Below are 24947 nucleotides of genomic sequence, written 5' to 3'. Positions count from 1 at the left end.
TAGTTAGATCCCTGCACTATGCCCTACGTATCCTGATACTTAGTTTGTAGGTCCTCTGTAAGCCTGTTTCACACTTGCATGGTTAATTCTGGTACTGAGATCCATCAGAGGATCTCAATACCGGAATTAAACAGATCAGTTTTGATTTTGTACATCAGGAAGCATCTGTTCCATTAGGATGCGGTTGTGTGAAATCAAAACAATCAAAAAACATCACTTAAAGGGAACCTGTCATGTGGATATTTGATTATAATCTAACTAATTATATACAATCATTAACTACTAAAAAGGGCCTTAGATGTATTCACTTACTGGTGTGACAGATGGTTACCTCATAATATACACACAAAGATGCCGCATGCCGCATGCTAATGAGCTGATTGGAGTCCAGCGTGATGTCGTCATTGAGTCCAGCGTATTTTTAATTCAGAGCTACAGCCACTCCCCTGCCCACCTACTGCTGATTCATATGGAAAATAACTGTCAATCAGCAGCAGGTAGGCGGGGAGAGTCAGGAGCTCATGAATATTCAGGATTCATTATTATCAGCTGGAGCTTTTTAATACAAGATGTTGGCAGATTGACTGGGTCAATTAAAGAAAGTGACCCAGCATTTTTCTAAGAGAATCAGTCACTTATTTATGTTGCCCTTAGTTAGGACACCATACAACTGGTGACAGGTTCCCTTTAAGGTCCCTTTTACACAGGCGAGTTTTCCGCACGGGTGCAATGTGTGAAGTGAAAGCATAGCACCCGCTCTGAATCCTGACCCATTCATTTCAATAGGTCTGTGTTTTTCACACATCATTTCTGCATTGCATGAGAATCGAAGCCTGTTCTATATTCTGCGTATTTCACGCAGCCCTGGCCCCATAGAAGAGAATGGGGCTTCAGTGAAAAACACATTGCATCCGGATGTAACCTGGATGCAGTCGGATGCAATGCATTTTTCACTGATGGTTGCTAAGAGATGTTGTTTGTGAATCTTCCGTTTTTTTTCACGCGCGTGACAAACGTATCAAAACTGATTGCTCCTGTGCGGAAAAACTGAAACACTGAACGTAATTGCTGACAAAACTGACTGAACTTGCGTGCAAAACCATCAGATTTCTTTTTCTGAACAGACCTGAGAGAATCTGACCGACCGTGCCATTTTTTGCAGTCCGCAATCCACGGATCCGCAAAAACTGAATCTGCCCGTGTTGCCTTCCGCAATTTGCGGAACGGAATGGGCACCGGCAATATAAATGCCTATTCTTGTCCGCAAAGCGTTGGCCCGTAATTTTTCCCTTCCCTAACCGCTGGTGAGGCTCCCAACACATGCGCAGTGTCAGCCGGTGTCCAGCTGAGAACATCCATCCGATAACCGCGCCTGCGCACTGGCCCGCAATTTTTCCCTACCCTAACCGCTGGTGAGGCTCCCGGCGCATGCGCAGTGTCGGCCGGTGTCCAGCTAACTCTGCTGTGAAATTTCCCTACCGCATCGTTGTGCACCTGCGAGGCGTGGCACACCTATTCACGTCATGTCCGGTTCAGCTGGAAGTGACGAGGGTAGGGAAATCTCACGAGGTAGGGAAATGTAACGGAACACCGTCACCATTGACTTGCATTGTTTTTAGTGATGGATCAATTTTTTCTGTTTTTATGACCAGACACAAAACCACAGCTTGCTGTTGGAAGGGAAGACATCCTGATGCATCCTGAACGGATCTCTGTCCAATCAGAATGCTTGAGGACTAAATGGAAAAAAAAAATTCTGGTACTGAGATCCTCTGCCGGATCTCAATACTAGAAAACAACATCACAAGTGTGAAACAGGCCTTACCTATCCCACGCCACCTTCATCGGTTACATTTTAAAGGGCATTTGTCAGCAGATTTGTATCTATAAAACTGGCTGGCCTGTTGCATGTGCATTTGGCAGCTGAAGGCATCTGCGTTGGGCAACGGGGGCATTGCCATTGCACCTAGAGGCTCAGATTTCTCTACAACTTCCACTCCAACTGCACTTTGAGTGACAGAGCCAGGCAGTGAAAGCTTCATCATGCATGACCCTGTCAATCAAACTGCAGCGGCATCGGCAGTTGCAGAGAGAGCTGAGCCTTTAAGTGTAATGGCAACGCCCCCGTTGCTCCTAGAGGCTCATTTGCATATATCAAAACATCATTTTTCTCAGCAATGCGGGCACATATGAAAATGGGACCAGCGCAGATGTCTTCAGCTGCCAAGTACACACGCGACAGGTCAGACACTTTCATAGGTACAAATCTGCTGAGAGATGCCCTTTAATGAATTTTATGTTGGTTGCCTTCCATGTGTCAGAACAGCTGATCAGCAGTGCCAGCAGCACTTAGCAAGCTGCAGAAATCTCAAACTGCCAGGGAATACACCATGCATTAGTCCGCACAGGATGCCATCTGACCTATGGCTAGCCTTGGTATATAGAAACTCTTTCTTACATAATATGTGCTTTCTGAGCTTTCTGAGGTCTAATAAACATGGATCCTAAATACAGCACCTATAAAAATCGTCCCATTCTGTACCTCTGTATAGGCTGATGTTTTTGTGTTTTCAGAAAAACCATATAGTATGGAGGCACACAGGCTGCCTATGGCTCCATAGTATGTACTCTATGTGCTTCCATATAGATTCTGTGCATATGAAGACTAACTGTTACATTAGTCACAAATGTGACTATTAGGGCTCATTCACATGAACGTAAGGGCTCCATGCCTGTATTGTGGACCTCAAACGGTGGGTCCGCAATACATGGGCACTGTCCGTGTGCACTCCGTGCTGCAGATGCGGACTCATTGACTTGAAGGGGTCCACAATCCGCAAGATACCGCGAAAGACAGGACGTGTCGGACATGCGGAGCGGAGGCACAGATCAGAAGCCTATGGAAACGCTTAAGTGGACTTTCGGGTCTGTGCTTTCTCAGCGCAAACAATAGGACATGTCCTATCTTTTGCTGTATTCTGCAGATCGCGGACCCATTCAAGTCCTTGGGTCTGCACCGCAATATGGGATTCACATGGCCTCTGCCCTTGCATTGTGGACTGCTATTTGCGGTCCGCAACATGGGCACAGACCCCTTACGTTTGTGTGAATGAGCCCTTATACTGTATTTCACCTGATGCATAGGACCATAAATAGCGTTTTCTTGATTTTTCTTTACCAGAAAAATGTCTCAGGCCATCAATTCCAAATGGATTTGTACACAATGCAAAGGAGCTGTATAAACCATTTGATACCACTGAGTATAGCTGCCATGAAGGCTTCATGACCACAAATGGAGCTAGCACTGAAACCATAAACTGCACATCTGGACAGTGGTTACCTCCTCCAGGATGCCATCAGAAAACTGGTATGAATTTCCTCCATAACATTATAATAATTTGAACATAGACTTGCATATCATAAATGCAGTTCATGAACATGAACATGCATCGGAAATGGTTTTCCTGTTCTCCCAGGATTGGATCTGATCCCATGGTTAGCACCACATCTATGGCTCATGCACAGTGCTGTAAGGCTCCAGATGTGGCAGAAGTGAAGTGGATTTACAGCACAATTTACAGCATGGGGTATAAAAAAAAATCTGGAAATATTAACACCAAATATAAATCATATTGGCACTCGACACTTAAATTTTTTTTAAAGTATTCTATATTTACTCTGCATATACTGGTATAATATCCGATATTTGTTTTCTTTAAACACACATATACACTCATTGACAAAAAAAAATAATGCTCTACGAAGCCAACATCCCATAACAGGTAGGTCATGATGGGCAAGATGGCTGGCAATTCATTGAAACAATAATCCTGCTTCTCTCAATCCAATAATGTGCCCCCTTTGAAAGTCTGCTACCAATGAGTAGGGACCCATATGTAGTCAGTGGGAATGCTTGATTTGCTAATGTGCTGCTGATTACATGTGGGTAAGAAACAAATTGTAATTTTAAAAAAGTTGCCTCTCACCAGCCAACTGGCATAAATACAGTGCTGCCAATAATTATTCATTCCCCTGGCAAATTTTGACTTAAAATTACTTTTATTCAACCAGCAAGTAATTTTTTGACGGGAAATGATAGAAAAATGTGGCCACAGGAGGAAAAAGGCGCTCATAGGGTAAGTAAGTTCAAAACAAGCCTCCAAATACAGGAAGAGTGGTACTGCTCACCTGTTGTTGTTGCACCTAATGTTTGGTTCAACTGCAATGGAAGCGAGTAGGAGGGATTTAAGTGTCGCTGGTTGGTGCTGCCGATTTCGTCTGTGTTCACCTTTGGCGGGGGCCAAGCCGCCGTCTGGATAAGTGAATGAAGTATGTTTCCACTGGACTCGGGGGTCGAGTAGAGGGGTGGACCATAGGCGCAAAACGCAACCAGAGTTTTTTTTCAAACCAATAGTTTTTTTTAATTATTGTTATCACGATAACAATAATAAAAAAAAATATTGGTTTGAAAAAAAAAAACTCTGGTTGCGTTTTGCGCCTATGGTCCGCCCCTCCACTTGACCCCCGAGTCCAGTGGAAACATACCTCATCTCCCAAAAGATAATAAGACAATGTACAAGAGGCATTATTGTGGGGGGAAAAAATTCTCTGCTTTTATTTACATTTGAGCAAAAAGTGCCCAGTCCAAAATTATTGGCTATTACAGCAATCAAACGCTTCCTATAATTGCAGACTAGCTTTTTGCATGTCTCCACAGATATCTTTGCCCATTCATCTTTAGCAATGAGCTCTAAATCTTTCAGGTTGAAGGGTCTTCTTGCCATCACCCTGATCTTTAGCTCCCTCCACAGATTCTCAATTGGATTCAAGTCTGGACTCTGACTGGGCCACTCCAAAATGTTAATGTTGTTGTCTGCTAACCATTTCTTCACCACTTTTGCTGTGTGTTTTGGGTCATTGTCATGCTGAAATGTCCACTGGTGCCCAAGGCCAAGTTTCTCTGCAGACTGCCTGAAGCATTAGGTTCCCACCACCATGTTTGACAGTGGGGATGGTGTTCTTTGGGTTAAAGGCTTCTCCTTTTTTCGCCAAATTAAGGAAACATCATTGTGACCAAACAATTAAATTTTTGTTTCATCTGACCATAACACAGAAGACCAGAAGTCTTCTTGAAATAGAAATTGGATATTATCCAGCTCACCCGTATCGATCCTGTGGACAGGTGCACGGAACAGACCCAAGCAAGTCCAGAAATCACGTGTATGTAGAGAAAAAAGGCTCCAGCACTCGTAGTAAACGTTTTCCGGTCCCGGTCTCTATTCCACCAAAAGTATCATGTACAAACACAGTGGCACCTTCTCCCACTCTCCCCCGATTTATGCATTTCAAACACTTCTGTTCTTACTCATGTGTTTGTACATGATACTTTTGGTGGAATAAAGACCGGGACCGGAAAACTTTTACTACGAGTGCTGGAGCCTTTTTCTTTACATACACAGAAGTCTTCTTCTTTGTCCAGATGAGCTTTTGCACAGGCCAAGTGAGCTTTTGTGTGCCTTATCTGGAGAAGTGGCGTCCTCCTTGGTCTGCATCCGTGGAACCCAGCAGTGTGCAGTGTCCGTTGGATTGTCTGCCTTGAGACATTGCCACCAGCCGAGCCCAGATTCACCAGGATGGCCTTGGTGATGATGCTTGGATTCTTTTTCACCTCTTTAACTATCCTCCTGGCCAGCACAGGTGTCACTTTTGGCTTCCGACCACGTCCTCTGAGATTTTCCACAGTGCGGAACACTGTAGCCACTGGAACTTGAAAACATTTAGAAATGGCCTTTTAGCCCTTTCCTGACTTGTGAGCAGCCACAATGCGCAGCCACAGGTCCTCACTGAGCTCCTTTGTCTTAGCCATGACTGTCCACAAACCAACTGCAGAGAGCTGCTGTTTTTCACCTGTTGAGTTGATTAAAACAGCTGTTCCCAATTAATCCGGGTAATTAGGATGCTTTAGAACAGCTTGGACTATTTGGAATTGTATACAACTTTTGATTTTCCCACAGACTGTGACAGTTTGTGAAGGGTATGAATAATTTTGGACTGGACACTTTTTGCTCAAATGTAAATAAAAGCTGAGAAATATTTTTTTCCACAATAATGCCTCTTGTACATCGTCTTATTATCTTTTGGGAGACACCTATGTCATTTCCTGTCAAACAATTACTTGCTGGTTGAATAAAAGTAAGTTTAAGTCAAAATTTGCCAGGGGTATGAATAATTATGGGCAGCACTGTACATTGATAACTCTCCCCCATACATCAATATGTATGTGTATTGTAAAACTGTTACCATTGACTGCAATGAAAGCTTGCACTGAGCTCCCTCTAGTGGTGGCTGCATGAAAATGCAATGTAATCATGTTGGAAACAGTTCAGTGCTGGCTCCCCCCATCCCTACTCTGGCCCCATAGCAGTGCCGTAGTTTGCCTCCACAGAAGGTACGCCACTGAAGAAGACCTCACGTATTATACAATTTACATAAAAGTGCATTATAAACAGAACAAACCAATTAACATGTTCATTTCACTGCTTTTATTGCTATGTATTAGATAGCTGTGAAACTCCTACTCTTACTAATGGATATTATGTAACAACAAGGAAGTCGTTTCGTGTTATGGAGACTGTACAATACCAGTGTAATGAGGGGTATTACACTGCTACTGGGACCAGTGCAGACTGGGTCGAGTGTCTTCCGAGAGGTTGGTCTTCTACCCCAAGCTGCACAAGTAAGTCTTACTGGTCACTGTTTAGCTATATCTGATATAAAAGTAAGTATTGTATAGTGTAAAATCTTCCCACAATAATCTGATGATAATAGGAAGGTGGGCAAGAGGTATGGAAGGGTAGGACACTCCAATTTATTAAATTAATTTTTCACTTTGTAATGTCTGTTTTATAAGTTTTTCCTCTGAAGGATTATGTGCTATCCAAATAAAGATGATTATTATTAAAAATAGTGTAGTCTGCAGCGCTATACATGCAAAAAAATACCGGAACCCATCATAAAGTTTGAAGCTGTTAGGGCTCATGCACACAAGCATGTGTGCCCCGTGCTGCACGGTTATCGGCCGAGTGCACAGTGCTTGCAGATGCAGACCCATTCACTTGAATGGGTCCTCAATTATCAAGATACGTTCCGCCTGGCAAAAAAATAGAACATGTTCTATTTTTTGCGATGCAGAGGCACAGACCGGAATCCCACCCTACTCCGCTCTGCACTGCTCCGTATCTGGAGGATTGCGGACCCCGTTTAAGTCAATGCTGTTTGCAGTCTGCCGTATGGGCACACACACTCCTGTGCATGATCTCTTAAACTGATAAAAGAACTATTTAAAATGCATTTGATATTATTTTTAAAATGTATGGTAAGAAAGCATTTTAATAGTGCATTAGCATAGTTATTTTCACGAGAATTGCTTCTACTAGTTTTCTTCTAGTTTTGTTGCTTCTCCATCTTTTGAGAATACACCACAGACACAGATATTCTCTCATAGTTGTCTCTGCGGGCACAAACAATGGCCCTGATTTATCATACCTTCACTCCAGAATTCTGGCATCAAAAAGTCCCAAAATAGGACTTTTGCAACTTTTTTGCACAAAAATCTGCGACTTTTTACACCCACTTGCTCCAAATTTTGTGACTTTTAGCATTTTTACACCACTTACTCCAGTTGTTAAATATGGGTGGAAAAGGGTGTGTGGTTAGCCATGGTAATAAGTTTCACTCCAGATTAAGACTTTTTTTTTTTAAAGTAGCAAATAAGTCGCAATCTCACTCCAGGAGGAGGGTGGAGTAGGAAAAGTGGAGTAGCTTCTCTAGACAGCGTGGGACATTTGATAAATTTGGCACAAAGTACTCCAACACAGACTCATCTCAATGTGTCAGAGTTTTCTTTGGAGATTCAGACAACACATACCACAGACAACACATGACACAAGAACACACAAGGGACCTGTACTGATTTGTTCCGCCTGGCTATCTAGTAATAACAAGCAACATCTTCTAGCACAATGCAATAAAATCAGCCAAATGTTCTATTCCATATCTGCATTTTTACCTTATGAAGCACTGTCAAGTACTTTTAGCCTTCCTTACCTTATCTTTTATGCGCTCTAAAAACGTATATTACATATACAGCCCCTTTGATGGGACATTAAAGGTCCTCTTTCAAAAAGTGAATCTGGCGCAACTGCATTTTTTTTTTTTTTGTCCCTGTGATTTTCTGCTGTTTTTGTGGTTTGTGTCTTACTGCTAGCCTTTTCTAAATTACGTTATTCTCCTATAGAGAAGGTGTTGTCAAAATGCCTAAAAAAGCAGCAAGAGCTCCAGCATGCTGGTTTTTGAAATGAAGGCAGAGAAACAAAAAAAGGCCATCTAATGAACAAAAACATAGAAAAACAAATATGTTGCATAAAAAGAAACTGTGAACGCACTCTAGGGTAGTTCACTGTGTAGTTTTTTCTATATGATTTACACAATTATAAATATGAATCGTCTCTTTATTTAGAGATGGCCTGTGGTAGGCTGGAAACTGTGGAAAATGGTGGATTCTACCCAGTAAAGCCATCATATACAGAAAGAGATGTGGTACAATTCTACTGCAAAGAAAATTACTCTATTATAGGCTCAGAATTAATACAGTGCTATTCCTTTGGATGGGACCCTCAGCCACCCATTTGTGAAGGTAACGTGTCTTTTACTGTTGAAGTTTTTTTATTTCAAATAATCAATCTTAAAAGGGTTGTCCGGGTTCAGAGCTGAACCCGGACATACCCTTATTTTTACCCAGGCAGCCCCCTGAGGCTAGCATCGGAGCATCTCATGTTTTCAATAACACACGGCCGGGTGGAAACTTCCGCCCGGCCGTGTGTTCGGTGACGTCACCGGCTCTGATGGGCGGACGATGGCGCTGCACTAGCCGTTTTACTGGCTAGGGTAGTGCTAAATCCCGCCTATCAGTGCCGGTGACATCACCGGGGTTCCTGGCAGCCCCATGGAGAGCCCTGGTACATCACCGTATCTCCAAAAAATGCCTTTGCCCTGCGCGATTTAGCACAGGGCAAAGGAGAGCATTGGAGCATGAACTGCTCCGATGCTCAAGTCAGGAGGGCTGCCGGGGTGAAAATGGAGGTATGTTCGGGTTCAGCTCTGAACCCGGACAACCCCTTTAAGGGCAGTTGTGACAAGCTATGCCCTACCCACAGCTTAGGGGATAATTATTATATCAGTCGGGTCCTACCGCTGGGACCACCACAAGAATGAACACTCTATACCCCTCGGGGCCCCCTGAAATGAATGGAGTAGCAGGTTGTGCATGAGCACTGTCACTCCATCTGGCACAGGGTCTCAAAATCACAGCACAAGCTTCAGTTCTGTCCCCATTCATTGTCAACAAGGAGAAAACTGGACAGGACTTTTTTTTCCGTCCTGCATAACACTAACCAGACGGGTACGTTATGCTTGCCCATAGGCTTCTATTATGACGGATCAAAACGGAATGCCTCTAAAGGTTTCTGGTTCGCATTCCGTCTGGGAATTCCCTTATAATCTGTTATAAACGGAACCTATAACGGACTGTCATAAAGCAAGTGCGAGACCACCCTAACTTGTCCCAGTAGTTATGCCCCCTTAGTGCCTCCACGCAGTATTTATGCCCTCCATACTACCCACATTATTATTATACCCCAGAGTGCCCCACTGAAAATGTACACCCCCATAATGTCCCCACAAATCAAATCTGACACCCGATAGTATTGAGGTTGAAACTAATTTCAGGTAATTTGCTCATCTCTACCGGAGATCCTCTTTTGTCCAAATACTATATCCATGTTTCATGAAAACCAGACAGTGTATCACTATAAACATGTTATACCAGTACTGCCGGGTGCAGAGAATAAAGTCCATTTATTCCTGCCATCCTGCAAAACTGTTGGCTCTAACTATTCTTATTACCGTCTCCATTAGTTGGTCTGCGGAGAAAACAGATTATTTGGACATTGCTCAGAGTCCTTGGTGCCAAATTTGGCATCCACTACTTCTGGGCCTCTCTCTGATGGAAGGTGCCACCATCTTGTATAATACCTTCTGTTTGCCTCCACTTCAGAATATGAGTAGAGGTGCAGTCTACAAAAGATATGTTTTCCCGGTTATAAGTGGCTGGAATACACTGTGTACAAAGCACATTGACTGCAGGGTTCGGCAGTGGAGAGGCTGCCATATTGGATTCCTCCCTGTTGGCTTGTATTTACAGCCCTTTCTCTGGAGATCTGCCTCAGATGAAAATCAGTCAAACTTATTTATTTCTCTTTCTTATACAGTATAACAGCAACATATTCTGAAATGCTTTACAGACACTGTCACCACTCACTGTCACCAGTAGTGCTTACAATCTAGATTCCCTGTCAGTATGTCTTTTGGGGTATGGGAGAAAACCAGGGCACCCAGAACAAGCCCATGCAAATACAGGAAGAACATACTAACTCCATTAAGATGTTGCCCTTGCTCACAATCAAATCCAGGACATCAGTGCTACAGGGTCACAGTGCTTGGGCACCATTGTTTGCGAAGAGTCAATGGTTCCAGAAGACTGCCGTCGACCTTGGGGTACTAAGCTGCTCAACGAAGTGCTGGTGGATCGGCTATAATATTGCTATAATATTGAGAGGAAGCCATTGTGGGACTGTATGAGAGCTCGGCTGAGGGGTGAGGGCTGCTATTTCTGTTGAGCAGATATACTGATGAGACCTTTGACTGTACATGCAGACTGCATATCTGCCTTTTGGTCGCCACTAAGGGTCTGTTCCCCTAGCCCAGTGGTGGGCAACCTTTTTTGTCAACTGAGCCAAATATCGCCAAAACCACGATTGGAATTTCTTTCGAGAGCCACATTTTTAAAACCTAAAATATTGCATCAACAGTACCAGTGAGGACTATTAGGCTCATGCACACGACCGTGTGCCCGCAAAAAAGTAGCGCATGCTGAAGTGAATGGGTCCATGATGCGTGCTGCACACGGCCGTGTGCAGCCCGCATCAAGGACCCATTCACTTCAATGGGTCCAGGATCCGGGCGCATGCACTACTTTTTTGCGGTGCGGAGGCACAGCCAGAAGCACCACGGAAGCACACTGTAGCACTCATATCCCGGATCCTGGACCCCTTGAAGTGAATGGGTCCATGATGCGGGCTGCACACGGCCGTGTGCAGCCCGCATCATGGACCCTTTCACTTCAGCATGTGCTACTTTTTTGCGGTGCGGGCAGTCGGATGCGGATCGCGAACCCCATTCAAGTGAATGGGTCCGCGATCCTCATGCAGCTGCCCCATGGTCTGTGTCTGTGCATTGCGGACCGCTATTTGCGGTCCGCAGCACAGGCACGGCGCCCTTACATTCGTGGGCATGAGCCCAGAGTGTGTTTTTGAATACTTTTATATGTACCTTCTTTTATTTGGATCTTGATTATTATTTCATTTTATCTTTATCATTTTTTACTTTTCTTAAACTTGTCTGCAGATGTGGATGTAATGTGGATGACGCACTTATGGGGGATATCTGTGGATGACGCACTTATGGGGGATATCTGTGGATGACGCACTTATGGGGGATATCTGTGGATGACGCACTTATGGGGGATATCTGTGGATGACGCACTTATGGGGGATATCTGTGGATGACGCACTTATGGGGGATATCTGTGGATGACACATATATAGCATAAGATGCTATATATGTGTCCTCCACAGATATCCCCCATAAGTGCCCTCCACAGATATCCCCCATAAGTGCCCTCCACAGATATCCCCCATAAGTGCCCTCCACAGATATCCCCCATAAGTGCCCTCCACAGATTTTCCTCATAGTACATAAGGCCGAAAAAAGACATTTGTCCATCCAGTTCGGCCTGTCATCCTACAAGTTGATCCAGAGGAAGGCAAAAAAACCCTGTGAGGTAGAAGCCAATTTTCCTCACTTTAGGGGAATAAAAAATTCCTTCCCGACTCCAATCAGGCAATCAGAATAACTCCCTGGATCAACGACCCCTCTCTAGTAGCTATAGCCTGTAATATTATTACACTCCAGAAATACATCCAGGCCCCTCTTGAATTCCTTTATTGTACTCACCATCACCACCTCCTCAGGCAGAGAGTTCCATAGTCTCACTGCTCTTACCGTAAAGAACCCTTTTCTATGTTTGTGTACAAACCTTCTTTCCTCCAAACGCAGAGGATGTCCCCTCGTCACAGTCACAGTCCTGGGGATAAATAGATGATGGGATAGATCTCTGTACTGCCCCCTGATATATTTATACATAGTAATTAGATCTCCCCTCAGTCGTCTTTTTTCTAACGTGAATAACCCTAATTTTGATAATCTTTCAGGATACTGTAGTTGCCCCATTCCAGTTATTACTTTAGTTGCCCTCCTCTGGACCCTCTCCAGCTCTGCTATGTCTGCCTTGTTTACAGGAGCCCAGAACTGTACACAGTACTCCATGTGTGGTCTGACCAGTGATTTGTAAAGTAGTAGGAATATGTTCTCATCACGGGCATCTATGCCCCTTTTGATGCAACCCATTATCTTATTGGCCTTGGCAGCCGCTGCCTGACACTGTTTTTTGCAGCTTAGTTTGCTGTTTATTAAAATTCCTAGATCCTTTTCCATGTCAGTGTTACCGAGTGTTTTACCATTTAGTATGTACGGGTGACTTGCATTATTCCTTCCCATGTGCATAACTTTACATTTCTCAGTGTTAAACCTCATCTGCCACTTATCTGCCCAAGACTCCAATCTATCCAGATCCCTCTGTAGTATTATACTGTCCTCTTCAGTGTTAATTACTTTACACAGTTTAGTGTCATCTGCGAAAATTGATATTTTACTATGCAAGCCTTCTACAAGATCATTAATAAATATATTGAAGAGAATAGGGCCCAATACTGACCCCTGAGGTACTCCACTAGTGACAGTGACCCAATCTGAGTATGTACCGTTAATAACCACCCTCTGTTTTCTATCATTGAGCCAGTTACTTACCCACTTACAGACGTTTTCTCCGAGTCCGAGCATTCTCATTTTATATACTAACCTTTTATGAGGTACAGTGTCAAATGCTTTGGAGAAGTCCAGATACACGACATCCATTGATTCGCCGCTGTCAAGTCTAGTACTTACCTCCTCATAGAAACTGATTAAATTAGTTTGACATGACCGATCCCTCACGAAGCCATGCTGATATGGCGTTATTTGCTTATTTCCCATAAGATGCTCTAACATAGCATCTCTCAGAAAACCTTCAAACAGTTTACCCACAACAGATGTTAAACTTACCGGCCTATAGTTTCCAGGCTCTGTTTTTGGACCCTTTTTGAATATTGGCACCACATTTGCCATGCGCCAATCCTGTGGGACATTCCCTGTCAGTACAGAGTCCGCAAATATCAGAAATAAGGGTCTGGCTATGACATTACTTAATTCCCTTAGGATACGGGGGTGTATGCCATCCGGTCCTGGCGATTTGTCTATTTTGATTTTTTTAAGTCGCTGTTGTACTTCTTCCTGGGTCAGACAGGACACTTTTAATGGCGAATTTATTTCAGCATTCAGCATTTCATCTGACAGTTTATTTTCCTCAGTGAATACATTGGAGAAAAAAATATTTAACAGCTTTGCTTTCTCCTCGTCGCTCTCTGCGACTCCCCCCTCATTACTCTTTAAAGGGCCGACACCTTCAGATTTATACTTTTTAACATTTATATAATTGAAGAACATTTTAGGGTTAGTTTTACTCTGTTTGGCAATTAATCTCTCGGTCTCTAATTTGGCCGCTTTTATTTGTTTTTTACATGTTCTGTTTTTTTCCTTATAGTTTTTCAGTGCTTCCGTGCTACCCTCCTGTTTTAGGGTTTTATATGCTTTCTTTTTGTCATTTATTGCTTTCTTTACAGTTCTATTTATCCACATTGGTTTCTTTTTGTTCCTTAACCTTTTATTCCCATACGGTATGTACCTCTCACAATGAGATTTTAGGATGTTTTTAAAGATATCCCATTTTTTGGCTGTATTTTTATTTTTGAGGACTTTGTCCCAGTTAGTTAGGCCTATGGCCTCTCTTAGTTGGCTAAATTTAGCTTTTTTGAAGTTTGGTATTTTTGTTTCTCCCTGTAGAAACGCTCTTTTGAATGATAATTGGAAGGTTATTACTTTATGGTCACTATTTCCCAGGTGTCCCCCAACCTGCACGTCTGTTGTTCTGTCAGGTCTATTGGTTAATATTAAGTCCAGTATGGCCGTCCCTCTAGTCGGGTCCTGAACCAGTTGGGAGAGGTAATTGTCTTTGGTTATTGCCAAGAATCTGTTTCCTTTATGAGATATACAAGTTTCAGTTTCCCAGTCTATATCTGGGTAGTTGAAGTCCCCCATAATAACCACCTCATTATGATTTGCCCCCATAAGTGCCCTCCACAGATATCCCCCATAAGTGCCCTCCACAGATATCCCCCATAAGTGAGCCATCCACAGATATCCCCCATAAGTGCCTTCCAGTAAGTAATGTATTAGTGGGGGGAAGGAAGGGGGCAGGGACACTTGCGGCGGGGCCGGTGCAGTGCACACACCGGGGGCAGCTCCTACCTTTCTGCTGCAGGACATTTCGTTCCTCCTGAGCGGCGGCCTCTTCACCACTCCACCCCTCCTCACAGTGGGCAGCCGAACTAGAGCCGCGCTGCCCGCCCTTCTGCTGCTGTGCGCAGCGTGACATCTCTCCCTCCGTCATGCGCCTCCTGCCCCGCCTGCCTGCTTCATTCATAAAGTGGAAGGAGCAGACAGACGGGGCAGCAGGCGCATGACGGACAATTTACAAGCAGCTTGAGCGGCGCGATATGGCTGCGCGGCCGCCCACCCGCCAGCCCGAACCAAAGAGCCGCAGTAAAGGATCAAAAAAGCTGCATGTGGCTCGCGAGCCGCGGCTTGCCGACCACTGCCCTAGCCAACTTATTAATATGTGTTAACCAAGCACATGAACTGTTCATTTACAATTTTCTCATCACCAGCTCCCTGTCCCATATTGCTTCTGGAGTTGTTTTCTAGAACTCACCTGTGGAACATAGCACATATTTAACAGCCTTATGGTCACTTCTGCTTTTAACAAAACATATCTGTGCAGCAACCAGGCAGCAAAGGCATGTGTGCAAGTGCAAGTGGCCAGATGGGTGTAGCAGTTGTAGTAATCACAATTCTGACTCTCCCTGGGCCAGCTTGCAGTGATGGACAGGGCGCACATTTCTTCCCTTAAGGGTAAATTCTGGTTCTGGGGTTCTTCTGTCTGATAATGGTTGAGGTGCCCTTGGTGATAAAGGTTTTGAGGTTCAAGGCAGGGTCCTGGTTTGAAATGCCAACACTTTTCCGTGTAGCAGTGCAGGAAGCAATGATGATGCAGTTTGCAGCACAACAGTTCTTTACTGAAGAAATCAAATGCAAACATATTAAGACAGTCCTTATCATGCAATGGACTGACAGATGGTACACAAAATGCACATTACAGATTTTAGTCGCTGACTCAGACATAGGCATCCAGACATGGGCTGTATATTTTAGACAATACAATGCAATCAGAGGAAGGTCCCCTCACAGTAGGCAAACCCTTCTGCTGTGGGATGTGGAGATTCTCACTCAGGTGATCAATCTGCTTAAATGCATATCCAGGCACCATCCTGGACATGTGCTGTAGAGCTAATAAGTCCTTTTCGGACAAGTTGTCTCTATTGGATTTCCTCTACACCTCTTCTTTCATCCCGCTTGCTTTTGTTGTTGTTCTAGCCCTGTTTTAGATGGCATCTGCTCCAGGACAGTTGAGCTGTTCAGTATTACATTTTTGCATCTGTCCTGGTTGCTGGTTAGACACAAACTCTCTGGTGTAAACTGGCTTGATCAAACTGACTTCACTGACTCTGTCTCTAGTCTAGAACGTCCTCTATATATTAGTTTTTGTTTTAGAAAGAGAGTATTGATGTACATGCTGCTATAATTTCCAGGCAAGGACTTAAATGCAGGTTTTGGAGTCTAAAGCTGACCTGAGAGAGTTGTCTATTGAGGCTAGCCAATATACTTAATTGAATATTTTTTTCTCAAAGATCTTCCAACTCTTAATTCTTTAATGTGATCCTTAATGGATTTTTGAAATGATCCTATTCTAGAACCAGTCATACACCTGATTCATGGGCACTGCCTTGAAGCTGGTGGACCATATAGCGCTATGTGATGTGTGGAGGACGCTCAACAAGGAGGTCAGAGAATATTCATGTTAATCCAAAACATATACACAGTATGACCAACAGCTAACATATAGAGTAAGCACAGACAGCAGCTGGATAGGCTTAATGTGACTCAATAAGGTCCTGGTAGGTTGTCACATGTATCTGGAACCATGCCGACTGCAGTGCATCTAATAGCTGCTGGAGGTTGCATAGGAAAGGATCCATAGAGTAAACACGAAATTCAAGGCGGTTCCACAGATCCTCAATTGGGTTCAAATCTGGTGAATTAGGGGACCTGTATAGTTCTTTGAAGTCTTGGAAAGACTTTCCAACCAATGTCAGATATTTTTACCGTGTGCCACATTATCTTGCAGGAAGATACCATCCACCCCAGGGAAGTAAATCAGCATGTATGGGTGTACGTGATCTGAAAAGATGGATTCATACCTAAATCGGCTGAGTGTGCCTTCCACATAGATGAGTGCATCCAGATAATGCCAAAATAACATTTAAAGATTTTTACACTAGATTTGTTTACACTACGTATGTCCATTTGATAATAACCAGGTTGCTTTGGACTGATATCACAGAGGAAGAGGCACAGTGGGTAATTCTACTCCACATTCCAAAAAGACCCCCAGCCAGGATGGTTTTTCGGTGAAATATTTTAACCTCCTTTCCCCAGAAATTGTCACCACTCCATTTGGGGGACTTGACAGGATTGCCTCCTGTCTTCAATTTTATTTAGTCTCCTGTTGCACCTCCTCCTCTACTATTTGCACAATACCTCCAGTTATTGTGTATGGAGATTTAGGGTAGTGGTCTTTGCCAAGGATATTTTATTGAAGGTATCTAACTCTGGGAACCTCTTAGTATTTTTTTATCAGTGAAATAAAGTACCTGGGTCTCTCTAAGGGTACACCATTAACTGGAACAAAGTAGATGAGGGGGCCTGGGTGTCTTGCCTGAATGGTCAACTTTCCATTTTCACAGAAGAATTCGGTAGAGATGAGTGAATTTTTCAAAAATTAGATTCGGCCGGTTCGCGTGGCGGTTTGTGGCGAATCACGTTAAAAAAACTGCTATTTACGGGCTGCAGAGAGCCTTTATAGGGGTGTAGAACACTGTGCCTTGCAGTAACACGCATAGGGAGTCTGCTTGGTAGTGAAACAATACTGTGAGTCAGTATGACATGCAGATGACAGGCGTCGCTCTTAGAATCACTGCACAATTCACTTATTTGGGCAGTCACGGGGCCAACACTGACCAAATAACTCAATTATGAACGCAGCCTTACAGGTAGATGTTAGCACCAAGTAGAAGCGCACTCCTTTTACACCGTCGCCAGGTGATTCCACATAGATGTCTACAGAACCTGTTCTATTAAATGCTTATACAAGTAGAGCCCCTCTGACAAAGTGGAGAGGGTGTCAGCAGTAAGTTTGTGTTGACGTCACTGATTAATTTGCTCTTCCTCTGACCCGTCAGAACAATAACCCACAAAAAACGGATCCAGTCTGTGGAGCATCCGCCTTCACTCGGTCAGCATTTGCTCAATAATCCATCAGTATTGCTAATGCCCCAAAAAAACAGGAGTGGATGTAAAACAGAGATGACACGTGAATGGAGTATTTGCATGTAACATAGTAACATAGTACATAAGGCCGAAAAAAGACATTTGTCCATCCAGTTCGGCCTGTCATCCTGCAAGTTGATCCAGAGGAAGGCAAAAAAAAAAACTGTGAGGTAGAAGCCAATTTTCCCCACTGTAGGGGAATAAAAAATTCCTTCCCGACTCCAATCAGGCAATCAGAATAACTCCCTGGATCAACGACCCCTCTCTAGTAGCTATAGCCTGTAATATTATTACGCTCCAGAAATACATCCAGGCCCATCTTGAAGTCCTTTATTGTACTCACCATCACCACCTCATCAGGCAGAGAGTTCCATAGTCTCACTGCTCTTACCGTAAAGAATCCTCTTCTATGTTTGTGTACAAACCTTCTTTCCTCCAGACGCAGAGGATGTCCCCTCGTCACAGTCACAGTCCTGGGGATAAATAGCTGATGGGATAGATCTCTGTACTGACCCCTGATATATTTATACATAGTAATTAGATCTCCCCTCAGTCGTCTTTTTTATAAAGTGAATAACCCTAATTTTGATAATCTTTCAGGGTACTGTAGTTGTCCCATTCCAGTTATTACTTTAGTTGCCCTCCTCTGGACCCTCTCCAGCTCTGCTATGTCTGCCTTGTTCACAGGAGCCCAGAACTGTACACAGTACTCCATGTGTGGTCTGACTAATGATTTGTAAAGTGGTAGGACTATGTTCTCATCACGGGCATCTATGCCCCTTTTGATGCAACCCATTTTCTTATTGGCCTTGGCAGCAGCTGCCTGACACTGGCTTTTGCAGCTTAGTTTGCTGTTTATTAAAATTCCTAGATCCTTTTCCATGTCAGTGTTACCGAGTGTTTTACCATTTAGTATGTACGGGTGACTTGCATTATTCCTTCCCATGTGCATAACCTTACATTTGTCAGTGTTAAACCTCATCTGCCACTTATCTGCCCAAGCCTCCAGTCTATCCAGATCGCTCTGTAGTAGTATACTGTCCTCTTCAGTGTTAATTACTTTACACAGTTTAGTGTCATCTGCGAAAATTTATATTTTACTATGCAAGCCTTCTACAAGATCATTAATAAATACAAACCGGATTCCAAAAAAGTTGGGACACGAAACAAATTGTGAATAAAAACTGAATGCAATGATGTGGAGATGGCAAATGTCAATATTTTATTTGTAATAGAACGTAGATGACAGATCAAACGTTTAATCCGAGTAAATGTATAATTTTAAAGGAAAAATACGTTGATTCCAATTTTCACGGTGTCAACAAATCCCAAAAAAGTTGAGACAAGTAGCAATAAGAGGCTGGAAAAAGTAAATTTGAGCATAACGAAGAGCTGGAAGACCAATTAACACTAATTAGGTCAATTGGCAACATGATTGGGTATAAAAAGAGCTTCTCAGAGTGGCAGTGTCTCTCAGAAGCCAAGATGGGTAGAGGATCACCAATTCCCACAATGTTGCGCAGAAAGATAGTGGAGCAATATCAGAAAGGTGTTACCCAGCGAAAAATTGCAAAGAATTTGCATCTATCATCATCAACTGTGCATAACATCATCCGAAGATTCAGAGAATCTGGAACAATCTCTGTGCGTAAGGGTCAAGGCCGTAAAACCATACTGGATACCCGTGATCTCCGAGCCCTTAAACGACACTGCACCACAAACAGGAATGCTACTGTAAAGGAAATCACTGAATGGGCTCAGGAATACTTCCAGAAACCATTGTCAGTGAACACAATCCACCGTGCCATCCGCCGTTGCCAGCTGAAACTCTACAGTGCAAAGAAGAAGCCATTTCTAAGCAAGATCCACAAGCTCAGGCGTTTTCACTGGGCCAGGGATCATTTAAAATGGAGTGTGGCAAAATGGAAGACTGTTCTGTGGTCAGACGAGTCACGATTCAAAGTTCTTTTTGTAAATCTGGGACGCCATGTCATCCGGACCAAAGAGGACAAGGACAACCCAAGTTGTTATCAACGCTCAGTTCAGAAGCCTGCATCTCTGATGGTATGGGGTTGCATGAGTGCGTGTGGCATGGGCAGCTTGCATGTCTGGAAAGGCACCATCAATGCAGAAAAATATATTCAGGTTCTAGAACAACATATGCTCCCATCTAGACGTCATCTCTTTCAGGGAAGACCCTGCATTTTTCAACAAGATAATGCCAGACCACATTCTGCATCAATCACAACATCATGGCTGCGTAGGAGAAGGATCCGGGTACTGAAATGGCCAGTCTGCAGTCCAGATCTTTCACCTATAGAGAACATTTGGCGCATCATAAAGAGGAAGGTGCAACAAAGAAGGCCCAAGACGATTGAACAGTTAGAGGCCTGTATTAGACAAGAATGGGAGAGCATTCCTATTTCTAAACTTGAGAAACTGGTCTCCTCGGTCCCCAGACGTCTGTTGAGTGTTGTAAGAAGAAGGGGAGATGCCACACAGTGGTGAAAATGGCCTTGTCCCAACTTTTTTGGGATTTGTTGACACCATGAAATTCTGATTCAACATATTTTTCCCTTAAAATGGTACATTTTCTCAGTTTAAACTTTTGTTCCGTGATTTATGTTATATTCTGAATAAAATATTAGAAATTGGCACCTCCACATCATTGCATTCAGTTTTTATTCACGATTTGTATAGTGTCCCAACTTTTTTGGAATCCAGTTTGTATATTGAAGAGAATAGGGCCCAATACTGACCCCTGAGGTACTCCACTAGTGACAGTGACCCAATCTGAGTGTGTACCACTAATAACCACCCTCTGTTTTCTGTCCCTCAGCCAGTTACTTACCCACATACAGACGTTTTCTCCCAGTCCGAGCATTCTCATTTTATATACTAACCCTTTACGTGGTACAGTGTCAAATGCTTAGGAGAAGTCCAGATATACGACATCCATTGATTCACCGCTGTCAAGTCTAGAACTTACCTCCTCATAGAAACTGATTAAATTAGTTTGGCATGACCGATCCCTCATGAAGCCATGCTGATATGGCGTTATTTGCTTATTTCCGTTGAGATGCTCTAACATAGCATCTCTCAGAAAACCTTCAAACAGTTTACCCACAACAGATGTTAAACTTACCGGCCTATAGTTTCCAGGGGAATTTATTTTTACATTCAGCATTTCATCTGACAGTTTATTTTCCTCAGTGAATACACTGGAGAAAAAAATATTTAACAGCTTTGCTTTCTCCTCGTCGCTCTCTGCGACTCCCCCCTCATTACTCTTTAAAGGGCCGACACCTTCAGATTTATACTTTTTAACATTTATATAATTGAAGAACATTTTAGGGTTAGTTTTACTCTCTTTGGCAATTAATCTCTCGGTCTCTAGTTTGGCTGCATTTATTTGTTTTTTACATGTTCTATTTTTGTCTTTTGTACCCACTCCTGTTTTTGGCTATCAAATCATAAGTCAATTCTGATGAGACCATACAGGCCTTACAGCTGCTACACAGACAGGATCCGTTGTGCGTCTCATTTTTCCTTCCTTCTGTCAGATCAGAAGAAAGGTGAAATAAGTGTTGGTGTGGCACCATGGATGATCTAGTCTGATGCATCAGAAATTGGTGCTTGGAAAGCCTGGCTGATCCACGCCTGATTAATCTTGACAAAGGTCAGTCTCTCCACATTTTGGGTGAACAGTTTTCCTTGGGGCAATTATGGCCCCCGCCACCCTAAAAACCGGCTCTGATGCCACACTACTGGCCGGGCAGGACAGCTTTTCCAGGGCAAACTCTGCTAGTTGCGGCCACAAATCAAGTTTAGCTACCCAGTAGTCCAGCGGATCTTCAATGTTGGGTGGCAGGGTGCTGTCCAAGTATGCCACCACCTGCAGGTTCAGGTTCTGCTCCAGGTCTACCTGCTGCTGCTGCTGCTGGTGAGTAGTTTCTTCACTATGCGGGTGAAGAAAGCTACTCATCAGCGACTGTAGACTCAGGCTGCTGCTGATGGAGCTGGTACTGCTCCTGCCACCCCACCCCTCCCCAGCAGCCATGGCAATGGAATTTAAGCACAGAGGGGCCCCCGGTCAGACCTCCGAGAGGATGGACGATGGCACAGATAGGCAGCGGCAGACATAGGAAGTCTCTGTAGTAGTTCAGTTTGTCCTCCTTCTCGTGGGTGTAAAAAAAGGCCCCCATTCTGGACCAGGGTCCAACAAGGTGGAGAGACAGAAGTCATCCCTCTGCCGAATGGTCACAATTCGGCTGTCACTACGCAAGCAAGTGAGAATGCATCGTTCAAAGGGCCTGAGCAAACAGCAGGTGTTACGAATGAGCTGCCACTGGCTGACATCGAAGTTACACAGTGGAGTATTCCTATCCGCTTGCATCATCAAGAAATCATTGATGGCCTTTCTCTGTTAGTATTGTCCAACATATGGAGGGTGGAATTCCAACGGGTGGAAACGTTGCATATCAGCCTATGTTGGGGGATGCCGTTCTGCCGCTGCAGCTCAAGGAGGTTGTTCTTTGCGGTGTACGAGTGGCTGAAGAGCATGCAAAGTTTCCTGCCCATTTTCAGGATGTCTTGCAGATGGGTGGAAGACTTCAGGAACCGCTTGACAACCAGATTGAACATGTGTGCCATGCAGGGCTCATGGCTCAGCCTTCTTTGACACAGCACCGACACCATGTTCTTCCCGTTGTCGGTCAGCATTGTTCCGATTTTCAGTTGACGCAGAGAGAAGCCAGGATTCGATTTCTTGATGCATCACATGGAGCAGTTCCTCCCCTGTGTGACTCCATTCACCAAGGCAAACCAGTTGCAGAACAGCGTGACACCACCAAGCCCTGCACATGTGGTATGCTGAAGGGGCAGGGCCGGATTAAGAGCATCATGGGCCTGGTGCTGAGGATTTTGCTGGGCCTTTTTATGGAACTGCACTCAGTGTCTTAATTACATATATATTTTATCGATACCATTAAAGTATTTTGTTCCTGCAACTACCCCTTCATTTGGTGTCTATCTTGGCAACATGGAGGGGGACCACGGGAGGGGGACCCTGAGGGTGGGGGCACCCTCAGGGCACTATAGTGTCAGGAAAACCGCTTTGTTTTCCTGACACTATAGTGATCATTTAACATGACTATGAAGATTACTGTTTTCTAGCTGCTGTGGACTGTGGACTGTGGACTGTGGACAACAGCAGCTAGAAACAGTAATTTTCATAGAGCTGTGTTATGATTTATGGACACAGCACTCAGCATGCTTAGCCAGTCAGATAGAAGGCTGGCTAAGCATGCTGAGAGCTGTGTCTAAATAACATAACACATTAAAGGGATTCTGTCACCAGGTTTCACCCCTGTCAGCTAAAAATATGCTGGTGTTCAGAGCGTCTTCACTATTCCTAATGTGGGCTTATAAATGTCATCTGTGGGCTTATTTAGCTAAAAAAACAGCTATTACTAACCTGTCAGTCAAACAAATAAGGTGCCCAAGGGGATGTTAATGAATGCAAGGTGCCGGCCGCACCCGCCGCCGTTCGTGCCCAGCGCCGCCTTTCCGGACTTCTGCGCCGCCTCCTAATCCTCTGTGCCGCCTCTCGCTCTCCCTCCCTCCCCCCTCCTCCTGATGACATTTATAAGCCCACATTAGGAATCGTGAAGACGCCCTGAACATCAGCATATTTTTAGCTGACAGGGGTCAAACCTGGTGACAGAATCCCTTTAAAGAAATTACTGTACTGTAGAAACAGTAATTTCTTTAATGTGTTATGTTATAGAGACTGAGCTCTCAGCATGCTTAGCCAGTCAGTAATTTCCATAGTGCTGTTATGATTTATGGACACAGCTCTCAGCATGCTTAGCCAGCCTTCTATCTGGCTGTGCTTCTTGAGAGTCACCGTCCACAGGCTCAGAAACAGCCAGATAGAAGGCTGGCTAAGCATGCTGAGAGCTGTGTCCATAAATCATAACAGCACTATGATTGCCCTCCCTTCCAACTGGATGAGTTTATCTGATACCTGCTCCAGAAGCTGCTGCTGTCTCGCGGGCTGGTGTGGCTGAGCGCTGTGGGCCGTGTGCTGGTCGAAACTGCTGAGCAGGTTGTACACAGCGCAGCGTGCAGGAGGGATAACCGCGGGCGCACTGAGGTCATATCCAGCATTACAGGAACCGCACCAGCTGCTCTGACGTCCTGCTGCCGGATATCCTGTGACGTATATCCGGTGGCAGGACGTCAGAGCAGCTGGTGCTGTTCCTGTAATGCCGCGGCCCGCCGGATATGACCTCAGTAGTGATAGGAAGTTCGGATCTTTCAGATGAATCGGTTCATTTGAATCAGCTCATTCAAATGAACCGATTCATGAATCGGATCTTCGGTTCACTTGCTGAGTCACTGACTGCTGAGCTGACTCGGAAGTGAACCGAAGACTCTAGGTGCCGGTGCGCATGCGCAGATGCTATCCATTCGATTCACTTGCTGCTGCTCACTCAGTCGGCTCTTCAGCTCTCTAATGAGTGAGTCAGGATCAGGAAGAGTGATTGATTATAGTGATAGTGAAGGGAAGCTGAGGCTGACGCCGGACAGGAGGACTCAGGAGCTGTCACTGTGGTGTGCATTGTTGTCTGTTGTGCATTGTTACCAACAGTGACAACAGTCTGACACTGACAGTAGTACAACGAACCAAGTGAAGTGAAATGTGAATGCACGCACAGGGAAAACTATGTGCTGAATTGATAACAGTATTACAGTAACACAGTCACTGGCTGATAATAAAATAGTCCCCACAGTCCCCACTTAACGGAATCCATAAAGGAGATGTGAACCCACCCTTAGTTATATAGCTACTGAATGAGATGCCTTTAACATATTTATCTCCTGAGAAGGCAATTTGATCCTAAAGGGTTAATTCAACCTGTAATCTAAACTCTGTGTCATCTGTCACTTCTCTTATCTCTCTGCTCCTGTCAAAGGCGTACATAGAAATCACTGGGCCCCATAGCAAGAATCTAAATTGGGCCCCCATTCCCCTTTTATAGCCCCCCCACTACCCATTCCAGGCCTCTCTCTTTGTTCCATGAACTATGTTCGCTGCTGTTTTA

The 24947-nt window shown here is 44.2% G+C and overlaps 1 protein-coding gene across 1 annotated transcript in view; it reads left to right on the top strand.

Annotated features, from left to right (window-relative positions):
• The window catches only part of F13B (coagulation factor XIII B chain), a 94526-nt gene that overhangs the window by 8231 nt on the left and 61348 nt on the right, over nucleotides 1-24947 (top strand). The window contains exons 3-5 of the mRNA XM_040408049.1: nucleotides 3182-3367; nucleotides 6560-6736; nucleotides 8519-8695. Coding sequence (XP_040263983.1) covers nucleotides 3182-3367; nucleotides 6560-6736; nucleotides 8519-8695 — 540 coding nt within the window. The remainder of the gene's footprint in view (nucleotides 1-3181; nucleotides 3368-6559; nucleotides 6737-8518; nucleotides 8696-24947) is intronic.

This window comes from Bufo bufo, chromosome 9 (genome assembly GCF_905171765.1).
Source record: "Bufo bufo chromosome 9, aBufBuf1.1, whole genome shotgun sequence".
Classification (NCBI taxonomy): Eukaryota; Metazoa; Chordata; class Amphibia; order Anura; family Bufonidae; genus Bufo; species Bufo bufo.
This window is presented reverse-complemented; position numbering and strand designations above follow the sequence as displayed.